At 42.7% G+C, this 13,651-nt stretch overlaps 1 protein-coding gene across 14 annotated transcripts in view; it reads left to right on the top strand.

Annotated features, from left to right (window-relative positions):
• Positions 1–13,651, top strand: part of ANKRD17 (ankyrin repeat domain 17) — a 1,381,421-nt gene that overhangs the window by 1,154,354 nt on the left and 213,416 nt on the right. For all 14 annotated transcript variants that reach the window (XM_078676026.1, XM_078676025.1, XM_078676019.1 and 11 more), the window contains one exon: positions 10,454–12,084. In XM_078676026.1, the coding sequence (XP_078532152.1) occupies positions 10,454–12,084 (1,631 nt within the window). The remainder of the gene's footprint in view (positions 1–10,453; positions 12,085–13,651) is intronic.

Genomic DNA, 13,651 nt, shown 5'->3' with positions numbered 1-13,651 from the left:
GCATGAAGCAGGTCAGCCTGTCGATGGAGCATAATTGCCTAAAATTGAACAGGGTCAAATGCGAAGTTATGCTATTGGGAACAAATACAGGAATCTGGTCTCCAGATTGGTGGCCTGCTGATCTTGGCAGCTGCCCATCACCGGCGACCAAAGTAAAAAATCTAGGCATCTTGCTAGACAATGGACTCACTTTCGATGCTCAAACCAACAAATTAGTATCCACTATGTGGTTTATTCTAAAAATGATCAGGAAACTAGTGCCGTACATCCCTATGGATTCCCATACAACTGTGGTGACCACCTTAGCTCTGTCAAGACTTGACTACGGGGATGCGCTATATGCCGGGATGCAGGCCCAACACCTGACCAAATTACAACGCCTGCAGAATTCGGCAGCAAGGTTAATACTAAATATCCCGAGATCAGAGCACATATCGCACCATCTAGACACCCTACATTGGCTCCCCTTGGCAAAACGTATTAGGTTTAAATCGCTGTGTCTAACATATAAGGCGCTCCAGGGTTCGGGATCCTTGTTCCTTAGAACTCACCTCAAGCCATATGTTCCCACAAGAGAACTACGGTCCAGCCAGGCAAAACTGATACAAGTCCCTAGGTTCAAACAAACTAGATGGTGGGGCAGAAGCTTCCTACTGCACGCAGCTAAAGATTGGAATCGCCTCCCCCTCGCTATCAAGAACAGTACCTCTCTGATGTCATTTAGGAAATCAGTAAAAACATGGCTGTTTAACCCCCGATAAACCAGCTCTCACCAGTTTTTCAGGATACCATGTCTTTTTTTCTGTAGCGCCAAGACGCCCAAGGGCATATGAGCGCTTTGCAAAACCACAAATCAAATCAGTATCTTCCTCCTTTTCCAGCTCTTCCTCAATACTTTTGATCTCCGCCAGAGCCTTCTCCCTATCGCTCCAGGCGTATTTGACGAGAATTTTCAATGTTCCCTCACAGTATAGGGCTGTATGTTCTGCCCAGTCTGTGAGGAGTTGGGGGTCAGGCTGTTCATATGACGGCACAGTATACACTTTTAAGCCATGTGGCACCCAATTCTCCTCATAATAGCTGGTCAGACTAGTTGCCTCCCACCACTTCACGTTCGTAAAATCTCTCAAGCTTAGACATTTTGTCCTTCAATTAGTTGCTTTGTGGCTCTGCTGCTTTCGCTGCTGATTCCGTCTGCTTTTCATGCCGTTTAAACATACCCTTCGCCGCAGCGCGGCGTTCAGTCTCAGAAAACATGCTCATGTGTAGAAGTCAAGCTCTTTCAATATATATATATATATATATATATATATATATATATATATATATAATACTTATTGAAATATCGAAGCAAACCACATTCACTGGATGATGTCTTCAGTGATGTCACTGACCATGTCATGAATGATGTAATATGTGACATCAGCAGTGGATTGCGTGCGCGTGAGTTATAGTTAGTACAACTAACTATAACGGGGGAATTTCAATGGTTTTGTAAGAGTGAAATGTCCAACTAACTAGAACACCCCTGAAACCTGTGGTTTTTTCAGTGTAATATATATATATATATATATATATATATATATATATATATATATATATATATATATATATATATATATATCATATGTATATTATGACTTGTATGTTATTTTTTCAAATGTAAAAGATTTACATTCAATGATGGCAGTTTTTGAGCCTAGTAATATGTTTTCTGGCTGCATATGTTTATGTATATGCAAATCAAATTCCAAAAGCTTTATTCGAAGTGTGTAAACAATTCATAAAAGCATACACGATAAAATCACAAATTTAAAAATCATATCATTTACACTCGTATTAAAAACACTAATTATACAGTACAATTGAGAATTATTAAAAAAACATTTAAGAATACAAAGAGTACATAGAGTACACTCAAACTATTTAAAAGGTTAAAACTATTACATTCGTATAAGGTAGGGCTAATCAGTTATAATGGACCTTCTCAGTCTGAGAATTGCTCTCAAGTACAGGGTTACAATACTTATAGTATAGTGATCATCCAATGTCCTTAGCTTATTATATGCTTCTCTTGATTTTCTTAGACCCCAAGATAAAAGAAGAGGTCTCAGAATTTGCCGCCTCGGATGGCTATAGAGGGTGCAAAAAAGGATGCAATGAATATTTGATTGAAATGACACCTCGTCACAGGGGCAGATTCTTTTTTCTCTCGACCAATCATTACATCGAGGCAAAGTTATTAATCTATAAAAAGTTTCCAGACGGAAACATGTTAAGAGCCTACGGAAATAAAAAGGTTGGTCTAAAACGAGATACAACTGAATGTCCCTGTGCAAAGTGACGTCATCGTGACTGATGACGGTTATCTTGGACCTTTGTTCATTCCATCTTTTCATTTCCAGGTGTTCTAATAGAGATTTTTTTAAGACAGATCTTGAGACAAGCTCTATCGTAGTTGGATTTGAAAAGTATTCAGGATGGCCTATTTCTAATACAACATTTTTGATGTAGGTGAACCATTTAATGTTTTTAGCCCCATCACAGGCCAAGCAGTCCTCTATAATAGTTCTATTAAATGCTGTGGCAGGGTTAGTCCATGCATTGTGCCAAAGTAGAATCGGCGCCAGTTTTATGATGTCCGAGATGTGATGTAGGGCGACTTCAGCATGTAGCACGTATGTAGATGTGCTCATTGGGACGGCCAGCAAGTATCGTAAGAACCTATTCTCGATGCGTTGAATGGCCTCCACTGGTTGTGATCCCCACAGACCCGCCCCGTAAGTTCCAGTTGAAACACATTTGGCTTTGAATATTTGCAGAAGCTCCCTTACTGGCCTAGACCCTAGCTTTTTGGCAAAATTTGAGAGTGCACCCGTTGCTCTGTTAAAAGCTAAAGCCCTCGCATTTACAGCGGGGTTCCATGTACCTTGTCTATCAAAGTGCACTCCCAGGTAGCAAAATATGTCCGCTAGCTCCAAACGCCTATCATCCAAGGTAATCGGACAAGGTGCTCTACATTTCTTCGGTCCGCATGACATGGTAAATGTCTTAGAAACATTTATATGTAGCCCCCTACCCCTCATATGATGTGAAAAAGTCTGTACTGCCTTTTGAAGTCATATCCTTGTCTGTGAAAGAATGGCCGCATCATCGGCATAGAGGAGAACGGGGATGGGTTTTCCTTTTACTACTGGATAATCATAATATTGTTCTGTGAGAAAGGAACCCACATCATTAATATATACACTAAAAAGCAGGGGAGCGAGAATGCACCCCTGCCTTATGGATGGGAAAAAAGTTTGAGCATTCCCCTCTTCTGCCGTGTCTTACACGTGCACCAGGCCCGGAGTAAAGTTCTCTAATAAAGGTGAGTATCGTATTGTCCAGCCCAATGTCCGTTAAAGTTTGCCACAAGGTATCATGCCTTACGCAATCAAACGCAGAACTAAGGTCTACGAAAGTTACATATAAATTGTTTTTTTTGGCATGTATATATTTAGATGTTATTAAGGAGAGATTTAAGCCTTGCTCTATTGTCCCTCTCCCTCTCCTAAACCCATATTGTAGGGTGGATAAAACATCATGCTCCTCTAACCAATCCTGTTTATGGGCAAGAATGATCCTGCCCGCTATCGTCATAAGGCCATCTAAGAGCGAGATGGGCCGATAGCAGACAAGATCATTCCTGTCCCCCTTTTTATATACAGGAACCAGGACTGCCTCCTGCCAGGTCCTAATAAAGCCAATTTTATTTGAAGAATTTAATACTATTGTAAGTATTGGTGCCCAGAGATCCGGGAGATTTTTAAAAACATCAATGGGAACACAGTCTGGTCAGGGGGTTTTAGCCGCAGGACTTTCCCTTAATGCTTTGTGGACCTCCTTAATCTCAAACTGTATATCTAATGGAAAGGGAGTACATATGTTTTCTGATACAGTTCTCGAGTGAGAAGGGTCTTCTAGGGGGGCGGACATGCTATAAAGGGCCCGGAAGTGATTCACCCATTCCTGTGCCGATATGGCGTTGTCTATGCGAGGACCCTGGCGATCTTGATAGAATGGTACATTTACAGCCTTCCAAAAGGCAACATTATCCTTTAGCTCGGACGCTGTATGAAGTGCAGACCAAGCTTGGGATTTCAGCTCTTTCTTTCTGTTGGCCAAGGCAGTACGATACCTGCGTCTTGCAGATTGAATCTGTGGTCTAATTAATGGAATGGAATGCAGGGCTTTTTTGAGTACAGAAAGTGTCCTAGTGCAATTTGCATCAAACCACCCAGGGGAGCCTTTAACTGCGTTACGAGGGGTTCTCACCAGGAGCTGTTTAATGGATGAACAGATTTTATTGGAAGATTCAAGGATAGAAATTGGATCTTCTTCTGGAAACAGACAAGTATTAATTTCCTGTTGGGAGCTAGTAATCAAACTTTTTATACAATTTTCTGGGATTACCTTCTCCCATTTAATACAAAACCCATTTTGTTGCCCAAGGATGGGATTCAAGTCATACTTTGAGGAATTATTTTGAGGTGGCTTGTCCAGATCAAAGTTGAGAGTTACCGAGATGGGGTAATGGTCACTCACACCAGTAAGGACGGTCTCCCAGTTAGTAACCAGGGCAGCATAACGGGAAGAAAGGAGTGTAAAATCAATAATTGATTTTGCCCCTCTACCATTAAAAGTTGGACTAAATATTTTCGGGGGGGTACAAACCTCATTAATGAAAGCTAGGGAGTAATCTCCCAGTATATTGTTCAACAGGTCCCCTAATTTAGTGTGAGAAAAATGGTTCAGCACCCCTTGATTTTCATCCTCCAAACCACATACACCCTGTAGACTCCTTGGACATAGGGAGCAGTTAATATCTCCTACCCATATAAGGGCCATGTCTCCTGATAAGCTTTCTTCAATGTTCCTAAGGATATCTGATAATTTTTTTATTAACATTCTCTACTTGTGTAATGGGGATATTGTTATAGAAATTTACTATAACGACGTTTTTTTGAGAGCCCCAAGTTGTAGTTAAAATTTGATAACTGCTATCTATGAAGCTTTTAAGGACGGTTGGACCAGTGGTGATTGCTAAATACAGGGACAAACCTCCCTTGTGTCTTCCTCTTCTACTAGGTACAGCTGGGGTAAAAATAGTTTTTTATCCCAATAAGTGGTATTCTTCAGTTGCCCATGTTTCCTGGAGGGCTATAATGGAATGGGTCATTGTTATCGATTGCCAACTAGTATCATTAATTTTTGCAGCAAGACCCGCTACATTCCAGGTGATTATGGTACCAGGATTTTCAGTGATGGGTGGAGATGAAGGGTCGCTTGGCAGGAGTGACATAAAGTCAGTGCTAATTCTTTGAGGAGTATCGTCCTTAATATCCCTCATTTTACTAGTAAATTGAGTAGCAACTATTGATTGTTCACCTGTCAAGCGTGTTTGAAGCAAAGAATTTGCCTCCGGAGAGTCACCCTGGGTACGTCAATCTAAACCATCTAGTCTGAGAGAGCATGGTATCTATTTGCTACAGGAAATGGGTAGTAATAAGCCTCTTGCTGTCCCCAGTATTGAGGTCTAACTTGATGTTGGGGTAGTATCAGCGACCTGGGATAAAAATAATTTAATTGCCGGAGCTGTATGCCCAGATTTCCATTCTCCTGGTACCAATCATTTAGGCAGTTCATAACCCTGTAATCTTTCAAATTAATTATTATTATGTCTCCACTTATGTCCTTCGGTCTCACACCCAGCCATTTAGTCCTTCTCACATGTAGTATCTGTCCATTAATGTTTGGTGGGAGGGGTGTATTTGTTTTTAACCAATAGATGACCTTATTTCTAAGACTCCCGAATTCCTCGTATTGGCCTGCCAACAGTTCAGGAACCCCAGTCAGCACAGCAACGTAGGGAGCTGATTCAGGGGGAAGAGTAATTGGGACGTTTGGGCGAATTCTGTTTTCTGCTCCTATTTGGGAATTTAAATAGCTCTTTCTGGGTATGGAAATGTCCTTATTTTTAAGCAGAATACCCTCTGTCCTATTATTATTTCTGCTATTGGGTATATTATTGGCAGGAACAACCCTCGTACTTTTAGTCCCGGCATTTTTTGAGCCCGATTGGGTTTGAGGTGGGGATGGCAGATTATTGGTAACCACCTTAAGCTGTAATTGTTGCGGAGTATTTTTATTTTCAGAAGAACTATTAGAATTTGTTGGTAGTTTGGTTATTTTAGTATCAATCTTATGATTTTTTTCATGGGTGGGCGATGGTATGGTTACTTTCTTATATACTGTTATTTTATTGGCCTGTTTTACGAGCTCCCTGGTCAGTTCTACATTAGTTTGTGTTGTACTTTCCAGGTCTCCCACCTTCTCTGTAATAATTTTTAACCTGTGTACCATGGGTAGGTTTAGTGATTTAATCAGCTGCTCAAAGTTCCCCACCAATTCTTTAATTAAGGGGAGTGGTGGTGTTTCGTTTTTCAACCCATTTAATGTGTGATCTTTCCCTAGGCTTTTGTCATTCCCTACTATAGTATACGTTCTTTTCCTGGACTTAGCACGTCTACCTTGAAGAGTATCCCCCCCACGTTTCCTCTTTCTATGTATATCCTTACTTTTTTGAATTGCGAGTGGTATTTGAGGATCCACCAAGGAGGTCTCCTCCTAGGAGATCTCTAATGGTGTTTCCCTTTGCAGTAAATCTTTTGTGGAATCAAGTAAGATATCCTGATCCCGCAATTGAAGGGGAATACTAATATCACCTTCATTGTCTCGTCCATCCACCCGTTCTAGAAAAGACCTATCCTCACTGACTACCCCGAGAGAGGCACAGTTATTATTGACCAGGGGAGGAGGAGCTGCGGAGATAGGCAGGAAAGATGGTTCCGTGGAAATAACATCCATATGGGGTTGACTATGATATACGTCTGTTTCAGGAGGGATACCTGGGAGTGATATAAACGACGGTAGTAAATACGAATCCTGAGTGTTATTGGTTGTCCCAGATATGTTAGTCATAAGGAGAGGGGGCAGTGACCCCACAGGTAACGAGAGGCGTCTCTCAGTGTGCTCAATTGCAATCGCCACTGCTCCAATGGTCTTTTGGAGCATGCGGTCGATTGCTGTTAGGGAATGTGAGGTGGGCTTAAGATGTTTATTAGCTTTAGAAGCGGGCATTTTGGTAGCTAATACAATGCGAGTTAACAATAGGTCCCAATGCTCACTCTCTGCAAAGCGCTTAGAGACCCCTGGGTGATAAGGCGCTATAGAAATCTAACATACAATACAATACATACAACATACAATGTTCAGCAGTGTAAAGTTCTTACTATTTGGTGCAGAGTAGTCCCGCGGTGGCCTTTGGTGGAGTCAAGGGCCAAGGGGGGTGGCCCTGCCCGGCCTCCGAACGGCCACACAACGGCCCGCCCTTTGCCCGGGCTTCGCCCGGCGACACGGGCAGTGCGGGCCTTTGTAGCGCCTCCTGGGGGTGGGAGATGGCGGTGGCGCTCCTGCCACAAAGCCCCAAGGGAATTGTAGTCCCCCGCTCTGCGGCCGCTGATGACCGGAGCGGCAGCGAGGGGACTGCAGCAGAAAGTTTGTGGACCGGGCATCTACCCGCTACAGGGGGCAGAGTCGTGGCAGTCCACCAGCGTTGCAGGTAGGGGCACAAACACGGATTACAGACAAGGATTACAACTCCCGATCAAACAGCGCGGGCCTTTGTAACGCCTCCTGGGGGCGGGAGATGGCGGTGGCGGCTCCTGCCACAAAGCCCCAAGGGAATTGTAGTCCCCCGCTCTGCGGCCGCTGATGACCGGAGCGGCGGCGGGGCGACTGCAGCAGAAAGGTTGTTGACCAGGGATCTACCCGCTACAGGGGGCAGAGTCGTGGCAGTTCACCAGCATTGCAGGTATGGGCACAAACACGGATTACAACACTCGATCAAACAGCGCGGGCCTTTGTAACGCCTCCTGGGGGCGGGAGATGGCGGTGGCGGCTCCTGCCGCAAAGCCCCAAGGGAATTGTAGTCCCCCGCTCTGCGGCCGCTGATGACAGGAGCGGCGGCGGGGGGACCGCAGCAGAAAGGTTGTTGACAGGGGATCTACCCGCTACAGGGGGCAGTCTCGTGGCAGTTCACCAGCGTTGCAGGTATGGGCACAAACAGGGATTACAGACAAGGATTACCTTTTGCAAAACCACAAATCAAATCAGTATCTTCCTCCTTTTCCAGCTCTTCCTCAATACTTTTGATCTCCGCCAGAGCCTTCTCCCTATCGCTCCAGGCGTATTTGACGAGAATTCTCAATGTTCCCTCACAGTATAGGGCTGTAAGTTCTGCCCAGTCTGTGAGGAGTTGGGGGTCAGGCTGTTCATATGACGGCACAGTATACACTCTTAAGCCATGTGGCACCCAATTCTCCTCATAATAGCTGGTCAGACTAGTTGCCTCCCACCACTTCACGTTCGTAAAGTCTCTCAATCTTAGACATTTTGTCCTTCAATTAGTTGCTTTGTGGCTCTGCTGCTTTCGCTGCTGATTCCGTCGGCTTTTCATGCCGTTTAAACATACCCTTCGCCGCAGCGCGGCGTTCAGTCTCAGAAAACATGCTCATGTGTAGAAGTCAAGCTCTTTCAATATATATATATATATATATATATATATATATAATACTTATTTAAATATCGAAGCAAACCACATTCACTGGATGATGTCATCAGTGATGTCACTGACCATGTCATGAATGATGTAATATGTGACATCATCAGCAGTGGATTGCGAGCACGTGAGTTATAGTTAGTACAACTAACTATAACGCGGGAATTTCAAAGGTTTTGTAAGAGTGAAATGTCCAACTAACTAGAACACCCCTGAAACCTGTGTTTTTTTCAGTGTAAATATATATATATATATATATCATATGTTTATATATATCATATGTATATTATGACTTGTATGTTATTTTTTCAAATGTAAAAGATTTACATGCAATGATGGCAGTTTTTGAGCCTAGTAATGTGTTTTCTGGCTGCATATGTTTATGTATATGCATATTGTATATTAAAATATTTCGATCACTGTCTACGAATTATTTGTATATGTTTTTGCCTAATTTGCACACTCCAATATGGCGCTCGTGTAATATCAACGAGTAGTCCTACCTCGCTTTCCTTATGAGAATATATATATATATATATATATATATATATATATATATATATATATATATATATATATATATATATACACACATATATATATATATATATATATATAACAAAACCCAATCGCAAACAAGATGTTTGCAGCGCCTCTCCCAGCCTCTTAGAGAAGGCGGTCCGTCATGAGGCAGGCAGCCTCTACGTAAATACACCACAGCCGTGCTTCACCACAACGTACCTCAGCACGACAATCACGGACACCAGTCGGTTTAGAGTGCAGCAATCGTGGATTTATTGTTCCGAAAATGGTCTCTGGCAAGAGAAACACTCGACGCGTTTCGGGATTTTCTCCCTTGGTCACGAGTCACCAAGGGAGAAAATCCCGAAACGCGTCGAGTGTTTCTCTTGCCAGAGACCATTTTCGGAACAATAAATCCACGATTGCTGCACTCTAAACCGACTGGTGTCCGTGATTGTCGTGCTGAGGTACGTTGTGGTGAAGCACGGCTGTGGTGTATATACATATATATATATATATATATATACATATATATATACACACACACACACACACACTATTGCTCTGGGGTCTCTGCACGTGGGCGGATCTATTCAGTGTTTATGACTTTGATGAGTATACCCCTGGAAGAGAACTAGAATTACAGGTAAGTAACTTATCCATATTGCATGCAGTGCCTGTGGTCATGGCACACAGGGTATGTGCCATGTTGCGATTTCACACTGGTTTGCACCATTTCACGAAGCCCGCAATGGCAGGTCTGCATGAGTTTTGATGGTGGGTCCCTTAGGATGGTACAATACATTGCTTTAAAATGTTTCCTGATCCTGTTAGGTTCCTGGGGAGTATTCTAAGGCGAGGAATCTGTAATTGAGAAAGTAACCTGGTTTTCTAAGTTATTTATATTTAAATACAATAAAAGTGACTTGGGCCGGCCTTTTCCTGACAAATGCCCTGGCCCTTTCTGTGAGCCTAACCTCTGTTGAACTATGACTTAGCTCACAGCCTTCTATGTGTTATTTATCATAACTTTTACTTCTACATTACTCTAACGCTAATAATGAAGACATCCATTTACTTAACACATTTTCAGTGGTTTGTCTTGTTTGTTGGTGTGTTTTGATATTGAATCTTTGTACTGAAATTCTTTTTCGGTGCAAAAAATTAAACATGATACCCATATACAAGTTTGAGAACATAAAAAGTACATAATGTGATTTTAAAATGGAAGTATTAACCTTATGTGTATTACCTACCCATTTAATCTAGGGGAGGTACAGAATCCACCAGACAAGCAACGCACTTAATCAACGCCCTTATTAAGGATCCAGACAAAGAAATTGATGAACTTATTCCAAAGAATCGCTTAAAAAGCTCTGCAGCAAACTCTAAAGGGGGTTCTTCCTCAGCTGCCAGCATTGCAGCAGTAAACAGTTCAATCATGGGGCTCAGAGTAGCAACAATGACAGTATCGTCAGCTTCTCAAACTGCCACAGTTATCACAATGCCTGCAATTTCTTCTGCTGCCCACAAATCAGTTAAGAACCCTGTGACTAATGTGCGACCTGGCTTCCCAGTTTCTCTTCCTTTAGCGTACCCTCCTCCTCAATTTGCACATGCTTTGCTTGCTGCTCAGACTTTCCAACAAATACGACCACCTAGGTTGCCTATGACACATTTTGGTGGTACGTTTCCCCCAGCCCAATCCACCTGGGGGCCTTTTCCTGTTAGGCCTTTGAGCCCTGCAAGAGCTGCTAATTCTCCTAAACCTCACATGATGCCTCGCCACACTCACCAGAACGTCAGTAGTCCTCAGGTGAATTCAGGTGTGTCTTCTACTCCAACATCTACAACAAGCTCTCCTTCTAATGTGCCTAGCTCATCCTTGAGTGGTTGCCCTAGCTCACCTTCAGTCAGAAGACAGCTTTTTGTGACTGTTGTGAAGACTTCCAATGCCACCACAACCACAGTCGCGACCACCGCAAGCAACCATAGCACTGTACCCACTGCTTCCACGTACCCTGGGCCAACTGCCAAAGAACACTATCCCTTGTCATCCCCTTCATCCCCCTCACCTCCATCATTGCCAGGAGGTGTTTCCCGAAACAGCCCATCGGACTCCCTAACATCCTCTCCCAATAAAGGGACATTGTCCTCTGATCAAGAAGTGTGTTCTGCTCCGGTTTTGGATGCATGCAGTTCAGTCAGTGGAAAGCAATCCAGTGCTAATTCTGGTGCAGTCTCCTCTATTCATCTTGTCCATCAACAGTCTCCGGCATCTGTGTCTCAAGGTACACGATCTCCTGTTTTACAGACTCAAGCTGCTCCTCTAGATCAACGGATGGGATTAACTTCTAATTTAGGAGTCGGTGGTTCTACCCCATTGTCAGTGGTTGCTTCTATTCCATCAGTGACCTATTCGCAGTCATCTGTGGGATCTACGCAGGCCACGGCTAAAATGGAAACCACTGCTATACGACCACCTGTTCAAGGAACAAATCCTGCTCTTAAGAACCCTGTACCTCTACAAACCTCTCCTTCTACAGTCCTCAGTGCGAATCACATTAAACGGCCTCACAGTGTACCTTCTTCAGTCCAGCATCCCTCCTCCTTAAGTACACAAAGTGCTTCTCAAATTTCAGCTCAACAGTCAAACAAATCCATGGCGGCCAACTTTGGTTCAATGCCATTTGGACCCTTTAGCACACTCTTTGAAAACAGTTCAGCTGCTGCTCATGCATTCTGGGGTGGATCTGCTGTTTCTTCACAGTCTACGTCGGATACCATGCATTCAGGACAGTCCTCCTACTTGCCAAAATCCGATTCTATGCTTCCATCTGATACTTCCAAAGCTCCTGGTTTTCGGCCACCATTACAAAGGCCAGCTCAAAGTCCCTCGGGTGAGTGTTGTTAAATTGTACCTTTATAACATGTTAAAAGGCATTTCATGTGATTGGCAAAATACAGTTTGTTGCTCTGTTTAAATGTTATAACATACCAGCTTATTATTGTGGCAGCTTCAATTTGATCTCTTCACAACATATACTTGGCTTGTGTCTTTATATGCATCATCAGCTTCACTAATTGTTGGTGATTACTTAGCCTATGGAGTTTGTATGGTGCAACAAACCTAGCCATTGTGATGATTTGTGATATTGTCCTCACCTGTTTTATTTCCGGTTTGCCTGTGTAATGGCTACTTTTCCCCCTACACATTGTTTATATAAACACATTTCTCTTGGTTTGGGCACAATAGAGATTTTTAAAATTACATTGCATGGGCAAATAAGTATCTTTGTGTGGGTAGCTGCTTACATGTGCTCCTAGGAAGTGAAATTTTATTCCATATGCCACAAAAACAATGAAACTGGAGTGAAGCTGTTTCTTGTGCTTGTTCTAAGGGTTAATACTTTTTGTTTCTTGGAATTGCTTTTGAATTGATTTGAGTAACCATTTCATGCTAAAAAGGTCTGGCAAATTTAGAAACTTTTGTGTGGCAGCTGTTGCACAAATTGATGGTTCGCAAACCAATGACAAATTTGTGAATCTCCACTACAGTCAGATTGCCGGGGGCAAGTGGGCCTGGTACAGCAACCTCCCTACAAATGTGGGAGAGAAGAAATTGTAGGTGGAAGAAAAATATCTTTTTGTCCCAGAAGAAAGGGGTATATTTAACTTCTCTGCACTGTCAAGCAAACTTAGTTACGTGGCATGTCTCTCAAGTCCAAATATTCCCAATGCTAACCATAAACCAAACTTTGGACTGGTATTGCTTGCTGCACATGTCACAATGCAGTCTCCCCAAATTGCCCTGGTACAGTATGGTATTGCTTACAGATGTACAAAAAAATATATTTTCTTATAACTTTGGCCAAGTATGACAAGTCTCTACATGCAACTGTTGAATCACAAAAAATGGTCACTTTAGTTTGATCTTGGAAAGTTGTGTGCAAGCTGCTTTTGTGGAGCTAATAGGCAATCCCTTAAATAGGACTTCAGATTGAAATTTCTTTAGGGAATCAACCGTAAAATAAAATGAAAAATATTAACAGAAGACCATGTCTTGTCATTACTAGAGTTGGGGTCCAGTTCAAAGCACTTACGTAATAAAAAGTACCTGGTGCCAGTGATGGGTCCAGGGCATGGCTGAAGGCTGCATCCTATGCCTAATACCCACTTGGTCACATCAATTGTTGTGCCTTTTGTATTGTGCAAGCCGATGACTGATGTGCAGCCCATGGCCGTAGGCCATGTCCGATGGCCATTGCCTGCTTACAGCCATTGTTTAACCACCTTTCTGAAGCTTAAGGAGTCTAATCAATTAGTATGGACTGGATGTGAGCTCAACAATTAAGGACAGAGGATGACTTAAATTAGGTGCCTGTGTAATTTTAGTTTTTACGTTGAGGGATCACTAAAAGATGTTTGTCGTTTTGCGTGTAATTTACACTGTTTATACTCAATTAA

This window comes from Lissotriton helveticus, chromosome 2_1 (assembly GCF_964261635.1).
Source record: "Lissotriton helveticus chromosome 2_1, aLisHel1.1, whole genome shotgun sequence".
Taxonomy (NCBI): domain Eukaryota; kingdom Metazoa; phylum Chordata; class Amphibia; order Caudata; family Salamandridae; genus Lissotriton; species Lissotriton helveticus.
Note: the sequence above shows the minus strand (reverse complement) of the source record. Positions and strands in the feature narration are given on the sequence as shown.